Source organism: Thamnophis elegans, chromosome 1 (genome assembly GCF_009769535.1).
Source record: "Thamnophis elegans isolate rThaEle1 chromosome 1, rThaEle1.pri, whole genome shotgun sequence".
NCBI lineage: Eukaryota > Metazoa > Chordata > Lepidosauria > Squamata > Colubridae > Thamnophis > Thamnophis elegans.
This window is the reverse complement of record NC_045541.1, coordinates 109,751,509-109,769,861: the sequence shown is the minus strand read 5'-3', so window position 1 is coordinate 109,769,861 and position 18,353 is coordinate 109,751,509. Positions and strand designations below refer to the sequence as shown.

Genomic DNA, 18,353 nt, shown 5'->3' with positions numbered 1-18,353 from the left:
GCCCTGATGTAATCCTTGATGCACGATGTTAGAAGTGCTCGGCTCGATTCGGATTTGTTGGATCTCCACAAGTGCTCTAGGCGTCTCTTCCGGCACTTCCTCTCCCGGAGTTCCTCGGTGAACCAAGGGGGCCTCCTGGATCCACAGCCTCGGAGCGGCCGTAGTGGCGCAATCCGGTCAAGAGACTCCGTCGCTGCCGAATTCCAGGCAGCAACCAGAGTCTCCACCGGACTGTGGGCAAGAGTATCAGGAATAACCCCAAGCTCCGTCTGGAACCTCAAGGGGTCCATAAGTCGCCTGGGGCGGAACCACCTGGTCGGTTCCTCCTCCGTACAGTGGAGGTTTGGCCTCCGAAAGTCAAGCCTCAGTAGGCAATGGTCTGACCACGACAGGGGTATGATCTCACTACCCCTCAGACCAAGATCACAAGTCCACTGCTCCGAGAGAAATACGAGGTCGAGCGTGTGACCCGCTGAATGGGTTGGGCCCCGAATTACCTGGGTCAAGCCCATGGCTGTCATGGAAGCCATGAACTCCTGCGCTCCGTCAGAGTGTTCACCGAGCGAAGGCAAATTGAAGTCCCCCAGGACCATAAGCCTGGGGAACTCAACTGCCAGCTCGGCTACCGACTCGAGGAGCGAGGGGAGGGCTGCTGCAACGCTGTTGGGAGGCAGGTACGTTAACAGCAAACCCACTTGACCCTTGAGGTCCAACTTCACCAGCAGGGACTCACACCCGACAAGCTCCGGAGCAGGGATCCTACGAGGTACTAGAGACTCTCGGATAACAATAGCCACACCTCCACCCCTTCCCTGGGCTCTCAGCTGATGGAGCACCTGAAAACCTTCTGGGCACATCTCTACGAGGGGGACTCCTCCCTCCGGGCCCAGCCAGGTTTCAGTAATACATGCCAGGTCTGCCCTCTCGTCTAAAATTAAGTCCCGGACGAGGGGAGCCTTGTGAACTACAGACCTGGCATTTAGCGACAACAGCCTGAGACCAGGGTCCTGATTACTCGCGCCATCTGGCCTTGGAGTGGGACTCATAGGGCCGGAAGGAGGGATCTCTGTGACATAGCGAGCCCTCCTTCCCCGGTAATGGCCAGCCCTAAAGTCCCCGCCATATCTGCCCCTCCCTGTTACGACCGTGATGCTCCGGCCCACTCCCGTGTCCGTGGTTCCCTCAACCACCCCTATGGCTCCCGCGTTCCCCGGCAGGCCCTCCGAATCAAACACACTCATTTGTTCACTCAGACAATCCCCACGTAATAGTTAAAACACATAAAATACAACAATAATGGAATAATAAAAAGTGGGCCATTCATTCAATCACAAGTAAATCCCATACACTCACCATACCAGTTAAAAATTGCGCAGTTGTAATGTGTGACAATGTGAAAAGGCGGGGGGGAGAGGTACTCCGCTCCTCTCCCTTCCTATGTCCTGGGGAGACGTCCTTGGCCACCAGATCAAAAGTGCGTGGTATATAAGGCGGCCGTATGCAGGCAGGATAAGATGTAAAAGTCTAATGTTCATAGGCGGCAATCGTTCAGTCTCACCCTTCCAATGAAGGTCAGCAGGCTGTATGCCTAGAAATCTCCTTCCTAAAGATGGATAAGGGCCTCAATCTGGGGGGGCCAAAGTTTGGAACTGACCTGAGCCACTCTGGCAGAGGAGGAGGAGAATGCTGATGTTTTCGAAGCCCAGTCCTCGCCACTGCGGCCGCCATCCTCTATTGCTCCCACGCCAACTCAGCCACAATCCTACTCCTCCTAATGGCTAGAGCGGAAGGCAAGGAGCAATGTCCGGAGGAGGCCACAATGACCCAGGGCTCGGTTCAGGGCGTCGTCCTCTTCCCCGCCCGAGCAAACACACCAGTCAGTCAAGGACGGCCAGATCTTTTCCTAGGGGCCGTAGGAGCAAGGCAATGGATAACAGGGTGAGCAGAAATAGAACCAAGGGAGGGGTTCTATTGTCCATGTCTGGTTCTTAAAAAGAAGGGCCATCTTTTGCAGAATCTTTTTTCCAAAATATCTATTTTGTAATGTCTAAGAACAATGTTAGCATTAAATCATGTGACTGGCAGAATGCGTTTGTAAAGAAAAGTGCTGTGAAGTAGAAGTTACCTTATGAAGTCTGCTACTACGTTGAACCTCAGCTGTTTTACCATTTAGTAACAGAGATAAAATACCTGGCACTTTACAGTTGTATTTTACATGCATACTTTACAGCTACCTGACAAAGAGAACAATTTGGGATTTTTTCCCCATACTGAACCTGGAAAGATTGAAACATTTAGGAAATCTATCTGGTAAATTAAAATATGAATTTTAAGGGATGTGCAAATATCCAGTTACATCCTATCAAAGGAGTATAAAGGATTAGGATAGTAGCAATATAAAATGTGCTTTTTTTCAATGAAAAAAATGAATTAATTTTCAGAACAGCAAGGTTCTAAATCCTTTTGAAACAAACAAAAGCATACCATAATTGGGGGAAAACCTCCTAACAAACAGCAGCTTGAACATTGTCCCAACCTAATCTGAGATAAACAGTTCAGGTATTAATGGTCTTAAATATTTTGAACTTTGTAAAAATTCAAATAAAAAATAATTTAAATAATTTAATTTAAGCATATTTTATTCAAAATGCTTACTTTACAACATTATTTTATTAAGTGATTGAGGTTCTATGACCAGAGAGAGTACTGGCAGCTTTATTATGAAATGTAGCTAAAGGAAACATTTTTGTCTTTATAAAGCAATATCTCCAGAATGGTCCTTGGTATTCCCACACTAGGTACTTACATTGCTCTCGCATGCCTGCTTCATAGCACTTGCGTAACCGACACTCCTGACATTTCCGGCGCATGTACGTATCCATCTCACATCTGCCACTGTTCTTGCAGATATATTGGGCCCCTTTGATCACACTGCGTCGGAAAAAACCTTTGCAGCCCTCGCAACTCAGGACATTGTAATGGAAGCCGGAGGCTTTGTCCCCACATACGCTGCACACCTCATTTCCTAGCATCTTGGGGGCTGGCCCCTTCTTCCTTTTCAGGGGAGGGTTTTCTAAAGCAGAGAAAAGGGATGAAAGGAAAGACTCTGAAATAAGATCTGAAAATGAGAGAAAAGCTTCTCATGATGGATGCATGCTAACAGTTTTTTTTTCCATACATAATAACATGCTGGCTTTGGAGAAAGCTGAAACATTACATGTACGTGGAATCAAAGTACATAAGGACCTGGTGAAGGAAGATCTCCTCTGGATATACTAACATGTTCTAATAATATTTACCCAATGGTGTTCAATGCATTTCTAGGGCCATAGGACTATAATGCAGATGATTCAATTAGTATTATGAAAAATAATTATATCATCTCAGAATGTATAGGAATAATTGAGGTAAGAATTCTGTACCCATTGTATTAAATATCTCTTCAAATACAAAGCTAGAATACTGGATTAAAACTGAGCAATATATGTAGTTAATCAAGCAATTCCCATTTCTATCTAGATATCTATTTTAAAAGAATCAGCAGCTATTAGACTCTGGGAGGACCTGGAAATAAAAATCTAGTGTGTTTCACATATAAAGGTAACAGACACAGAGAATGGGTAACTAAAGAAAATATTATTATTGGTTGTCTTGGTCTCTCTGTGTAATACGTAACGGTATGTGGGAATGGCTTTGGGAAATGGGGAAGAGATGCTGCCTAGGAGCAGTGAGATAAGAGAAGCTGCATCGGAGGTGGACAAAGAAGAGATATCCTTTTAGGTTTTAGGCTCTAAAGAAGACAGCAGGGGATCTATACTTTCAGACTTGCACGATTCTGTTAATGTAGCCTTACAATAAAATAGAATTAGCTCATATGATCATGTTTCCTTTTTAGAAAGTCTGACGTTCAGTGGGTTGGACAGCAGGCATCAGCGTTGTTTTTGACTAGGAGAGCATTTACCAGTCTAATGCCATATTAGCCAGAGAATTCTGGGAACCAATTTCAGGAGACTTCAGTTCCCATAGTTCCTTGGGTAATATAGCTATTGGTCTTGCTCCTTGGGGATTTTGAAAGCAAAGTCCAACATACTTTTCATTTATATTTTACAGTTTCTTGAATCAACTATGTAAACTTTTGAAATCATAAATAATCCAGACTATTCACTTTAAGCAGGTGACTACTGTTCATACCAGAAACAGAAATGTTTCTTTCCAACATTTTTCAAAACTCAGAAAAACTCAGCCAAACACCACCACCCCTTGCAAACATTTTAGACCTTCTCATGAATTTCTTTCCCTCTACATTTCTTCCCAGGATTTTCCTTTACCTTTTTTCAAAATTAGACCCAAAATTTATTCCGGATTCAATATCCATATCATATTCCATAGTTATTATTATACCCATTATCCTATAATGCATTGCTTGAATGGAGATTGTTTTGTTTTTAATGTGCAGAAACTGTTTTAGAATTTCATGAAATCCATAGTGCTACCTAGAATTCCACCACGTAAGCCTATCACACGATTTGATTTAACATAGAGATAATTTGGTACTACATTCAAAACCTATGAATTAAAACAAGAATGTACTCTTACCTCTAGGTTCAGAGGGAATCTCTGAATTCTGGAAAAGTGCAAATACTTTTTCCTCCATGTTAAAAACACTTGTCTTCTTCCCATGGTTCTGTGTGACAAGCTGAGTGGGACCCATGGTGGCTATTCTACACGCTCTTGTGATCTCTAAAGCATGTCTATGAACATACTCAGGATGTTTGCATGCAGTCTTACAATGACTTCATAAAATGGAGAAAAACAAAAGCTATAATAAAAGAAAAACAGAATTCCCAAAGTTATATGGAAGTCTTTTGTTTCCATACTACCACACACAACAGTATCCACCCAGGCTGCTGCCATCTGCAATTATTCAACCTCAAAGAATTAGTTTGTCTCCTTTAACTAGAAAATGCTTCTTTTCAATAAAACTTAATTTTTCTGTTAGAAATATAAATATTATTTTTATCAATAATATAATACTTATAATAGAAATAGTGTTTTAATTATGTTGGTTTTCAACCAACTTTTCATACAGCAGCTCAAGAGGTTGTACATAGTGCTCCATCCTAGCTTCTCCAGGACTGCCATAACCAGATTATCGTAAGTAGCATTTTCCAACTTGGTGCCCTCCAAATGTGCTGCTCTGTACTGATGGGTAACATTGGGAATTGTATTTCCAGCAGATCTGAAGGATATCAGTTTGGAAAAGTTGTATAAAAAGTGAAGAAGCCAATAAGGCTTTTTCACTTTTAATTCATGTATTCTATTTTTTTATTATTTGTTTATCTCCAAAAACATACTTCTTTAGGCAGATCGGAAACCTAAGTAAGAAAAGAGTAAACAGTAAAACTTTAAAACTATTTCATACCCATCATTAAAAACAATCAAAAACTAAGGTAGCTTCCTGCCAAAGAAATAAAGATTCTGAAATACTGTAGTGTGGGAGGGAGGGGGGAGGGAGGGAGGGAGGGAGGGAGGGAGGGAGGGAAGGAAGGAAGGAAGGAAGGAAGGAAGGAAGGAAGGAAGGAAGGAAGGAAGGAAGGAAGGAAGGAGCAAAACAGCCAACTTGCCTGAAAGCTAATACGTCTTTTTTCATTAATTATAACTTTAGCAAAGTTCTAGGTTCAGCTATTCTCAGTAAAGCATATTGCCCTGATTACCATTTTTAGAACCTTAGAAGCAGTGAAGAGAGTTCACCTGGTTTGCAGCAGGTGAACTGATTGTAATGCTCTCCTTACATGCCAAACTAAAACTTCACTGTGGTAATTTTCATTCTAGCAAATCTCTTGAGTTAATGAAAGGTAACATTACCCCAGTAGAAAACCTACTTCAGAGAACATCTGCTGAATGGTTATATGAGATATATTTAACCAAACTTCCTTATTAAAAAAAAAAATCAAAGAGGATCTAGATACGTTAAAAGAGGAAAAGACTGAATTGCCCCACCTAGATATCTGGGAAAAAATTCAATTTGGTCTTTTGCTGCTGTCAGCTCAGTAAGTTAAGCAATGCTGCTGCAAAGTAGTACTGAAGGGTAGAAAGTGCCAGGAAACAGGGTGTATTGCCAGACAGCTGGAGCCAAAGAAAAGGATATGAATGCTTGACTAAGGGAATTTCAAAATCGAAATGTCATCACATGCAGAGGCCAAAGCAGGCGCCCAAAGTGAAACTTGTTACTTAGTACAGTTTTTGACTGGGAAAAAGTGATGTCGGCATTTAGAACTGAGGAAGTTGTAGTGCATCTCTGAAGAAAATAAACAACAGTCAGAAGTGAGCATCACTCTTCTCTGTTCCCTTGCAGTGAACTTGATAACTTGTTGATCACAGTTTCTTCTTTAAAATGCTTCTAAATTCCATTTTAAGTGCCTGCAGTAGCTAGGTAATCTCATGTGTGTGTTTACTTCCCAGTCATCTTGCCTGGCTCTCTTGGTTCATTGCTATTTCATGGACCTTAAATACCTGAATGGGAAAATCAATTCTACACTGTTAATTCTTCAATTAAATAAAAATAATATTGTTCCTACTGCAGTACCCAGGCATTTCTTATATCTTTTGGTCATCATAAGAGCAACCATGTCCTATTTTATTTTTCTCTACTGAGATACAGATACACTTAAATATCAATGTCACTGTCAATTAGATAATGAATAAGAGGCCAATGATTAACGAGAATTGATGCATGTTGCATACTGTGGGTCCATTCTAATGGATCTATTTCCCACTTTTCTCAAACTGCAGAGAAAATGATGTATATGATGGGGGGAAAGACAAATCTGGGAAGAGTAAAGGAGAGCTGAATAATTTGGAGATAAGTAACCATCAAATTCAACATTTTCATGATGCTCCTGGAACTAAAAATAACCTCTTCCATTGCATCTTCCAATTATAAAGTGCACCACTGAGTTATAGCAATACAGTTGTCAAAAAAGTACATTTACAGCTTCTCAAAGCAAAAAACACCTACTCGATTCATGAAGCAGACTCCCAAATTCCTGCTGAAACCAGAAACACCATCTCTAAGGCCGTGATGGAGAACCTATGGCACGCATGCCAGAGGTGGCACTGTGTGCGCGTACACCATTGCTAGTTACTCTTTTGGTTTCTGGTGTGCACATGTGCTCTGGCTAGCTGGTCTTCAAGGGTACCGGAGCACTAGAAAACAGCCTGAGAACAGCCCAAAAACAGCCTGAAAAAAGGCCTGAAAATGGCCTGAAAAACAACCTGAAAATGGTTTGAAAAACTTCCCCAAACAGCCAAAAAACAAAGCATGTGAACTCCGGCCAGCTGGTCTCCAGATTTCAGGTGCTCCAGCGCATGCATGCACGCACACACACAGATTTAGGTTTGGGCACTCGGTGCCAAAAAAGGTTTGCGCATCACTGCTCTAAGGTGATTTTCTCTTCACCAACTTTGTAATGTTTTTGCTCCTCACACTTTTTATCTCTCTCCCCACACACTAAATATAGGCCCTGGTCACAAAAATATGGTCAGCTCCTGATTTTTCTTGAAAGACTATAGAGGCTTAAGAGAAACACACAAGTAAATCAATAACATATATATGATTGGATGTGAGCTATATGTCTTTTGCTGATTTGTTTACTCGGATGCTAAATTCTATTTGTGCTGCAACAAAAGATAGCATTGAAGACATTTTTAAAATATCACATACTAGTTTTATGGATCCATAAGCAGTTTCAGGCGCATAATGATTCTCTAGTAAAAGGTCCCAATTAGGAACATTCAAGACTACAGTAAACTTTGAAATCAAAGACTGTATGGTGTTAATAACATCTTTATAACATGAAATATTTTCAAAGGAAGGATGTATGTTAGAGAATTAGAAAACTAAAAGAAATTTGCAGTGATGCTTCAATGGGAAACATGACAATGAAGTCAGAATAATCTTCATCTTCAAATTATTTGTTTTCTTATATCATAATCAGAAACCAATTCCCAATGCTTGCAATAAACCATGAAAGCAAAAATATAAAACTATTAATCAACATAGGTAACAATTTCCTAATCTCAATTATAGGACAATTCAATCTTAAAAGACCTAAAAGTTTATTTTTACAGCCTTTTTAAATGATGTTGTGATAGGTGACACCTGAATCTTCTGACCCTTATCTCTCTCACACATGTACCATATTTTTCTGACTATACAATGCACCTTTTTTTCCTCAAAAAAGAGGCTGAAAATCTAGGTGCGTCTTATACACCGAATACAGCATTTTTTGCCTCCCGAAGCCCCCCTTCTTCACCAAAATGGCCATCCGTACCCTTATGGAGGCTTTCAGAGAGCTCCTGGAGGCTGGGGAGGGCAGAAATGAGCAAAAAACAGCCTCCCCCCCCCAGTCCCCAACAGCACTCTATAAGCCTCCATAAGGCTATGCATGCAATTTTTTTAATGAAAAACGGGCATGTTTTTGTGAAAAGCAAGCCAGTTTTTGCTTGTTTTTGGCCCCCCACCCCCTAGGAGCACACTTGCAAGTGCCCCCCAAGGCTATTCATGCCTTTTTTTTAAAAAAATGTGCAACCTTTGGGAGGTTTGCAGAGTGCAAAAACTTTTTTTTTTCCCTTTTGGAAAGCTCTCTTTAACTGATTGATGAGAATTACATTGAGCAAGTGCTGTGTCAGCAGAAACACCTACCTATCTACTGTATTTCTCTCTCTATCCCTCTATTTCTCTCTATATATATCCCTCTACCTACCTACGCACTCTTTCTCCCTATCTATCTATTGTATTTCTCTAGCTCTCATTTCTCTATCTCTCTATCCCTTTATCTACCTACCTAACTACTCACTCTCTCTCTCCCTATCTATCTACTGTATTTCTCTCTCTCTCTATTTCTCCCTCTCTATCCCTCTACCTACCTACACACACCCTCTCTCCCAATCTACCTACCTACCTACCTACCTACTGTATTTCTCTATCTTTCTATCTCTATTTCTCTCTCTCTATCCCAATATCTACCTACCTACCTAACTATTCCCTCTCTCCCTACCTACCTACTGTATTTCTCTCTCTTTGTCTCCCTCTCTATCCCTCTATATATCTACCTACTTTTTTAAAATTTGCCTCTTCAAAACCTTGGTGTGTCTTATAATCCGGTGCTTCTTATACTCCAAAAAATACGGTATGTGTGGAATCTTAAAGATCCATACTCAAAATAAACACACAGAATAGGCCAATTCTACATGCTGAAGGTTGTCTTGGAGATGAGAATTATGCTGTTTATGCTCTTCCACTCACACTGACACAGGGATTGAATATCCAGCATATGATGGTGATTGGCTAGTGCCAACATAAATTAAAATTACACTGGACTCATGGAATAAACATTTGAAGCACCTTTTCATATTAAAAAATCCATAGTTTTACTGCTATACTCTGGGAAGTTTGAGAAATTCAGAATCTGAAAATAGTTGGAAAGATCTTAAGACCATTGGAAACAAATTTTTATAATGAAATATTATAACAATTTCTTTTGACAGAAATTTGTAGTTTTTGGATAGCTCATAAGCAAGTTTTTTGGGGATCACTCTTATAAAAACTATTGTTGCTTATATATAATTATTTTAATCTAATCTAGCATAGATTTTTTTCAACAATCAAAAATTAAATACTGTTTTAAGATTTCAAATGCTTGCAAGATATTCAAGTCCTCTTTTATATTGTATCAAGTGATAGATAAACCAGTATCCATCAAATTCCTCAATTTAATTAAACGCTATTCAGCAGCAGTTCAGTCAGGTCTCTTTCTAGAGAATCAAACAATAAGAGTTCATAAACTGGAAGAAAATGACTTTTATCTCATGTCCTATCTCTTATTAAGCACAACTAGAGTCTTGCTTTCTACAAAATTTAAAATAGAATTTGCTTTCATTATACCGTGAAAATCAATTATTTCCTAAAAATATTATGAAAACTCATTAAATGTTTAACTATCCAAGTGAAAGAAGAAAAGAAGAGAGGTTTAGAAATAGAATAATGCCTACCCACTTCAAATTCCTTTGTTCCAATGATCTAGTTAATATCGATATGCTGGAAACTTGTGTGTTGTCTTGTCAGCTGTTGTTAGTGCCAGTTCCAAATGAAAACAATAGAGTATCAGCCAAACATTCTTTTAAAAAATGCAATGAGAACAACTCCAAACCTCCTGAGGAAGTAAATGTGGGTAAAAGGCTAATGAAAGCATAAAATTCCCTGGGCTATCACATTCATGTGTCAGTTGAGGCACCAAGTACTTCCAAGATACGTTGGCACCAGGCCTTACACCCTGCCCTGTACAGAATCAGCTGAACAACTCAGCAAGCAAATGTCCTAAGTCCAACTCCTCCTGATCCTTCAGATATGAAGGGCTGTTATTAAAACAAACCAAATAATTCAAGCAACATTCTCCTGTGGCCACCATTTGCACTCATAACCACTAAGAGACATCTCACTTGTCTATCAGAATAAGAGTTCATCTCTTTCTTCCTGCAACAAGAACTTTAATTACACTATTATCATTTCTGTATAGTTATTTTCAATTATGTTTATAGACACACAAACTTACACATTTATGACTCTTTCCACCCATCACATTTTTAAGTTGTGTGAGCTTGCTTTCTCAAGAAGAGGTCCTCCTGCCCTTTCTTCTCATCTGCTTTTCTCCCAAGAATTGAAAGATCAGGCTCCACAGAAGCTGTGCTTGTATTACATGCTCAACCACCAATCACCAATTATATTTTTGTAATTTATGCATGCAGAACAGAGGTGGATTGCTGCCAGTTCGGCCGAAATGGTAGTGGAATTTAGGCCTGAGTCGCAGAACCGGCAGCGACCCAGGCCTGCCACATCCCCGAATCAGTTTTCTCACTGCTGCTGGGCTGCCGCCATTTTGTTTTTTAGTGACTACGCATGCACAGTTCATTGTAAATTGTTGTGTGCATGCGAAAAGAACAATTTACATTGAAAAACATGCATTGCGAACCAGTAGTAAAACCAGCAGCAACCTACTCCTGATGTACCCTGTACAGTAGAATGTTTAGAGTGCTATACATATTCAAGCAATTGGAACAAATGAACAAACCATAATTTAGCTAAAAATAGATTACGTGTATTTGCACAATTCAGCAAACAGAAAGAGACAAGATAACTATCTTAAAGTTATTCTCCCTTCTCCCAAAGTTGGGAACAATTCCTATATATAAGCAAAATGCATGTGGGTGTAACTCCAAAATGCACTGGACAATTAAATAAAACACTGGCGAAGTTTAAGTCCTGGTTCTGGTAAGCATACATATATTCTACCAGATCATTTTCTGACAAAGTACAAGACAGAATCCAAATATCTCACTGCATTGCCCTAGCTTAAAAAAAAATTAGCCAGCCCTATCCCCCACTGTGCTCTTTAAAGAGAGAGCACACATTGATATGTTTTCTGTAGCTCTCTCCTGTCACCTACCTGTGCTCCAGATACAGTATTTGCAACTTAAATATGATATGGCCCTATTCAACATATCAGTAAATCACAAGAAAGCACTGGGATAAGTCAGATTTAAAAACATAAATCACAATCACAATCTCCCAATTAAGAGATAATTAATTGATACATTTATGAAGAGTAATAAATGCAATTTCTTTGTAAAGAAATTACAAGGCAAAAATTATGTAATAATAGATGAAACCATGCTCACTTTTTTCTCCAACAGACTGGTGCCAGCATGACTTTTTGCACTGGTCAATTCCTCTTATTTTTGTACCAATCAGCAATCTTTTTCATATGCTTCTTAAAAGGTTTATTTACTTCCTCTAAGAGTTGGCCACAGGGAAGCCAAATGTTCTCACAGTATTGTCTTTTAGCTCTTCCTCTTACTCTCGCTAATGGACTTTTTCTCATTTGTTCTGAGATTGTCTTAACCCTCTACACTGATCAGCATTTAGAACATGGGATCCAATTCTTTCTGGTCTGGGACATACCTGCCTTTTAAGTGCAGTAAATACAACAGGGGAAGCCATGACAAAAAATGAATTAGTTTTTAATTCCTTTGCATTTCAATGAATTGGAATATGTTAAGTAACATTAATTAAAATATCCTGTAATAATGTATTTAATGAGTTCCTCTTCTGTTATATGAAAATATAAATTGATTGCATCTTTTTGAATTACTGAACCCAAGACATTTATGCATTGTGCGTAGTCTGAAGAGTCAGATTATGCATCTCCAATTAGAATGAGTAATTTGTTTTTCCCTTTTATGATGTAAAAATAGAGTGAAAGCATTTTGGATGGAAGATAAATCTGAAAATGAAAGATCTTCTGACATTAAACAACTAGCTGTGTGTGTCACCTAGAAGATGTAATTGTAAAACTTTTACTCTTATAAATCCATCCTCTTTCCGCTGGCCACTTCATTTTGTGTATTATTTAATTAATGCATGTGCTTTCCAGGCCAATAGTTTCAGACAGTTCCTAACAACACACATATAATACATAAAATGCTAAAACTATTTAGCATTCTAAGGCAATTCGAACACTAAAACACTTAAGGAGACGACACAATAGATACTGTCAAACCACTCAGAACTTCCCTTTGCCATGCTGAGGGTAGGAAATTGTCACTGTGCATAAACAATGGAATACTGAATTAGGAGAGGGGTGATGTGACTTTGAAATCTCACCAAACTATGAAGGCTGCACATTTTCCCTTAGCTTATCCTCATAGGAGAAGAATGAAAACCAAAATGTCTCTTCTTGTTCCTCACATAGAAAATGATAAGACTGATTTTTTTTTCACTCCAGAGTTCATTTATATTTCAAGAGGTGTGTTTCTATTCCTTTATATTATTTCAGTTGAATGTAATTATTTTCCAGGAATTACACATAGACTTTCACAACAAAAAGTTGCATGCAAATGGTTAGGCCTTCTGTTCCCTAAGGCAGTGTTTCTCAACCTTGGGAAGTTTAAGATGTGTGGAATTCAATTCTCAGAATTCCCCAGCCAGCATACTGGCAAGTCAAACAAAAAATAAATAAAACTATAAGAAGAAAAAAAGAATTATATTGTATCATCACCAGTGAGCTATGAAATGTCTCTAGCAAAATCAACCCTTTGGGAGACATAGCAATCTCACAAAGTATAAATACAATCAAACTTTATTTCAGAAAAGGAAACAACAAAAAGTAAAAATACCTTTCTAACTTTTAGTAATCATAAACAAGCCTATCAATGCCAAAGGACATAAAAATATGGTGCTGTTAAAATTGAATAGCATTTTTTTTTCAATAAAAAAAACTCCATGGAGAAAAGTTTGTACAGGAAAATATAGAATTTTGGAAGACCACAGGGAAATGCTAGCGTCTTTCCAGTTGGAGCCACTCTGAGATAAAAAGGTTCCAAGGTGAACAAAAATACAGTACTTGTACAAAGACAATCACTACAGACAATAAATAAAACTTAAACATTAGTCAAATTAAAAATAGTCTTACATAGTATTTCCATCTATTTTAAAACCTATTCTTACAAAGATAGCCATGATTTTTTCTCAAAACAGTTTTCCTTCTGTATCAGTTTTTCCAGTTTCTTGAGGATTCCAATCAGTTAATTCTGAGGCTTCTGGGAAACAGGCAGTTCCATTTTTTCTTCCCGGTAGTAAATAGAGAGGGGTTTTGGAGGATCTTGCTTGTTGCATTGTGCCAAAATTCATATTCTTCTCCCCCCCTCCCAAAAAAAAAAAATTTCTATTAGATGAATGGCAGTAAGGGAGGTTGTGATTTGCATATTGAAAGAAATGATGACACAACTTAATGGAGCCCTACTTTTTGCATCATTAAAGCAGATGCATCTTTTTCTACACTTATAAAGCTTCTCAGGAAGCTGCCCTCAGTTTTGTATGCACACAGTACTTGTTTCAGGAGGAAAGTGCAGTCTCAACTCTTGGGGATTACTGGGGGCATCCATATTTTTTCTTGGCCATCACCTGAAAAATATTTGCCACGGCTTCTTACCATCAACATTATGGAAATTAACTTGTGGAAATGAGGCATCTGTGTTTAATGGTAAAGTGATGTTTACATCAAAATGATATTCATATAATGAATTGGCCTGGCCAAACTCTAGATTAGAATAGCAATTTCGTAAGAATCATAATTTAAGGTAATTTGGGTACAAAAGGAATAGAGAACACATAAAGCTTAATTTATTTATCCCATATGCTAAACTGCAACAATGCTAAAATAATTACTGTATAAGAATATGAAATTATTAATCAAGTGCAATATTCTACAATATCTTGAGTTCCCACATGTTTTGGACTTTAGCTCCTATTAGCTCCAAACAGTATGGCTAATGTCAGTGTGATAGATTTTGTGTATTAAATGTTCTTTACAGATTAAGATCAGGAAAGATTGTCCTAAAAATCTTGTAATCTGAAAGTAGACACTATGCATTTCCTTTCTTTCAATCTTGCAGATTTTCTATACCTTACAAAATTCTGCTTGTTCTCTATTAACATAATGACTGGAGCATCACAAAAGATGAAAAGCAAATCAACTGCAAGACAACTTCCAAGTCTTTCCTTGTTGCCTATTGCTTGCGGGTTACTATTTCTCCTCCTTCAGTGCCAAGAACTATTCTGTCTTCCACCCTCAGCTCCTATGAGCCACTGACCCACAGAGTGGTAAAAGTGCCCAGTAGAAAAAAATGAGTATTGTTTTCAGACCCCAGAGGGTTAATATCCCATCTGGCCCCTTAACTGAGATAATAATTCCATGGATTATTTAATTCTTCTGGATTTCCATTCAAATACCAGTTGTTTTGAACACAAGACAAATGATATATTTAAGTGTCTGAAGGTCAGTAAAGAGATGACATCAAGGATTTGGCACAATTAACAATGACCACCATGAAGTTCCTCACTTAGTGATTGGATTTTGTTATTGTCACAAAATTCCTCATGTTCTAAAATAAGGCTTTCTCAAGTCAAATGCTAGTTAAGACTATACAGTGCTAATTAACTGCAATGTTGGTACTATGTGGTTGTAAATAACAAATGGAACACAAGCAAAAAATTTCTGCCAACAAACTAGCAATTTATTATTTTCACTACCCAAACTCTTTCTTACTCTTGACTTATCTCTTCTTTTCCTATGTATGTTATTATTACTCCTTATCCATTCCTGTGGAACTTTTATTTCCCTCAGTCTTGTTATAGTCCAAATCTTTTGCTATCTGTCATCTATCTGTCTATATCATCTATTTATCTATTAAACTAATCTAATCAATCTAAATATTTATTAAATGTGTATGCCATCTGACTCACAACCCCAACTTCAATTAAATTATTAATCAGCCTTTTTTACATTTTAATTTTGGAACTGATTAACTGATTAACGGTTGTTGACCAATTTAATATCTAAATTGGTCAACAACTGATTCTGACAATCATTAATCATCTTAGCCCTATAAAATGAGAAATAGAAAAGTAGGTAATAATCTGAACATACCAATTTTTTTAACTTAAAAAAACTATATTATTTAAAGGTTTATTAAGGTAAAAGCAAAGCAAATCACAACATTAATAGATAGGGATTCTTAATGTGATGCCAGGAGCCCTACAATTTCAAATACAATTGACTTGTCTTTTAATCTTGGTGTCATAAATTCAGGAATCTGTCCTAACTAATTGAATTTAACTACAGTTAAATTGACATCTGCAAGAAATGCAATGGGCTATAAACCCCACTCAACTTACTCCAGTCTGACCCCAGTCTACCCACTTGAATAAATAGGCAAACAATCTTGGGATTTTTTTTTACACTTTACTGACTTTTGTAGGGTATGACCTAACAGTATTCCAAGTCTTCCCCACTCAACTTATTCCAGTCTTCCTTTTCATATATCCACCCTTTTCATAGTAACGACTGTAAAAATTGGATTCCATACCAGAGAAACCTTTAGTTCAAGGCCCATTAAACAGATTGAACAGATTGCTTTGACTAGCAATTTTCTTTTCCTGCCATTCAAGACTTCTAAATACTGTACTGGAGCAGAAGAGCAGGTCATTAAATGCATTCATTTCAATAAAGCAGAACTCAGTTTCATGGAATTTGTAGGAATTGCCTAATGCCAAACCAGACCTTTGATCCATCATAGCTCTGTGAAGTCCACACCTGCACTGATTGGCAGCAATAATATAACAGGGCAGGGAGGGATGGGCAACCTTTAGTCTATGAATGGGATGCATGCAACTCTCAAATGATTCTCAGGTATAGGATTTTAGTCTCCTAGGGTCTGAAAAGAGATTTTTTTACCTCTCTGGCCAACACAACATTGGTGTATATGCATATAAAAAAAGAGGAGTTGAGTGATAAGCATAGATATGTCTACACAGGCGGACAATGTCTCACTAACTTCGCTCAAATATTTGACATATTATCTCACGGCTAGTGATCTTCAGGAGAGAGAAATTTTCTCCACCTTGACACGAATGTTTCCCAGCAAAGACTGCAGGTTCAGAACTGAGCCTGGCACATTTGATAAATAAAGTCTTAGCCTTACATTGAGGCACAGACTCTAATGTAATTTCAAACCTTCCGTGCGTACGTTAGGAAAATCCTGAACTAACTGCAGCTACAATAGTCCAAAAGTGCTTTTTTTATGAGGCAACTGGACTTTCTGGTTTTTCTCTCAAGAAGTTTCGCTTCTCATCCAAGAATCAGAAGCAAAACATCTTCAAAGAAAAACCAGAAAGTCCAGTTGCTTCTTTAAAAAAGCTTCTTTGGGACAGTGGTGGGATTCAACAAGTGTAACATCTGGTTTGCTGAGCATGTGTTTTGCGCACGCACAGTGGGTTTGAAGACAGCTCAAAAACTTACCTTCTACTGCAGCCCCGGTGAGTAAAACAGCTGAGGCACAGCAATCCGTTCTGCAGCGCCTATCAGCTGGCCTTCAAACAAAAGAAATATAGGTCAGTATAGCGCAGGGGCGGGTGGGCCCACCTGATCATTGGAACGAATTGGTTTGCTCTCAGCTGATCATCAGAGCTACTGGTTTGCCCAATCCCACCCCTTTGGGATAACCATGACATGGATGACTGAGAATCTCCATAGACATGCAGCTACAATATTTATCAATCAATGATTAGAAATTCTTCATTTTAAAAGTAGTACTGTCATACAAAGAACTATTATTTTAAGAACTGTTTCCTTGAAGCTATTGAAATTTAGGTACACTGGCACAGCAGGTTCAGTAGGGCAAAAACTGCAGATCTCAAACCTCTTTCCCCAGAAACCCTAAACATTATCTTCTGCTTCATTTAGCAGCTTGGTAGTAAGGACAGCCACTATCTTCCAAAGAGCACCTTGCCTGGCATTCTCTAACTCTAGTTTATTGAGAGAAACATGGCTCTTGCAACTATACTACCCTTCAAGCAAAAAAAAAAAGGTTAACATGGAAAAATGAAATGCTTTCTATAATGCAACTGCCTGGTCTCATAGTGTAAAGGTATGCAACTAATGGTTTCAGCTCTTCCTATACATTGGAAATAATCTTTCAAAAGGTAAACCTAGAATGCATTTTTAAAAAGTAATTCAAAATTATCGTATATGGGCCTTAGCTAAAGAAGCAGGGGAATTTAAGATTAACTCAAAACAACAATTGACATCATTTTTATAGGTAAATTAAGAGAAAGATTTAACATAGGTTTAAAAAAAAGTACCAGGAACAGAATAATATAAAACAGAATTTGAAAATGAATTGTATACTGTATATACTCGAGTATAAGCCTAGTTTTTCAGCCCACTTTTTGGGCTGAAAAAAGCCGCCTCGGCTTATACTCGAGTCAGTGAAAAATTTGCCCGAAATGGAGGAGAAAAAGGGGCGGGGCCATGCCGCTGGGTGACACTCGTGAATGGCCCAGTGCCCCTGTGAGTTTCCCCTCCCTCTGTGTCAGTTTGCCGCGCAGCGCGCACCGCACCATCCCCCCTCCTCACGTTCTAATGTAATGCAGGGCTGTCTTACGATTCCCCTTCCTCCCCCTCCTGCCGCTCTGCAACGATGTCCCACCTCCTCCTTGTTATGGCAAGCAGCCACATAGCGATGTCCCACCTCCTCTGGTACAGTGATCCAATGATAGGAATCACTGTGCCGTGTGTCATAGGAGGCGGGACATCGCTCCCGCGGCTGCACGGGACATCATCATCACAGCGGGACGTCAGCATCATGAGGTGAGTGAAGTATTTCATTGAATACACCGCTAGTTTACTGTTTTTCTTTGAAATAAATATTCAAAAACATTATTGGTATCTATTTTT

The 18,353-nt window shown here is 38.7% G+C and overlaps 1 protein-coding gene across 10 annotated transcripts in view; it reads right to left on the bottom strand.

The window, feature by feature from the left end:
- The window catches only part of NR1H3 (nuclear receptor subfamily 1 group H member 3), a 42,967-nt gene that overhangs the window by 14,305 nt on the left and 10,309 nt on the right, over positions 1–18,353 (bottom strand). For 4 of the 10 annotated variants that reach the window (XM_032227058.1, XM_032227060.1, XM_032227076.1 and 1 more), the window contains exons 2-4: positions 16,917–16,987; positions 4,597–4,819; positions 2,807–3,073 (exon numbers count right to left, since the gene is read on the bottom strand). In XM_032227058.1, coding sequence (XP_032082949.1) covers positions 2,807–3,073; positions 4,597–4,711 — 382 coding nt within the window. In that variant the 5' untranslated portion in view covers positions 4,712–4,819; positions 16,917–16,987. Of the gene's footprint in view, positions 1–2,806; positions 3,074–4,596; positions 4,820–10,053; positions 10,218–16,916; positions 16,988–18,353 lie in introns of those variants that run through there. The other 6 variants (XM_032227068.1, XM_032227113.1, XM_032227098.1 and 3 more) reach the window with 4 other exon arrangements.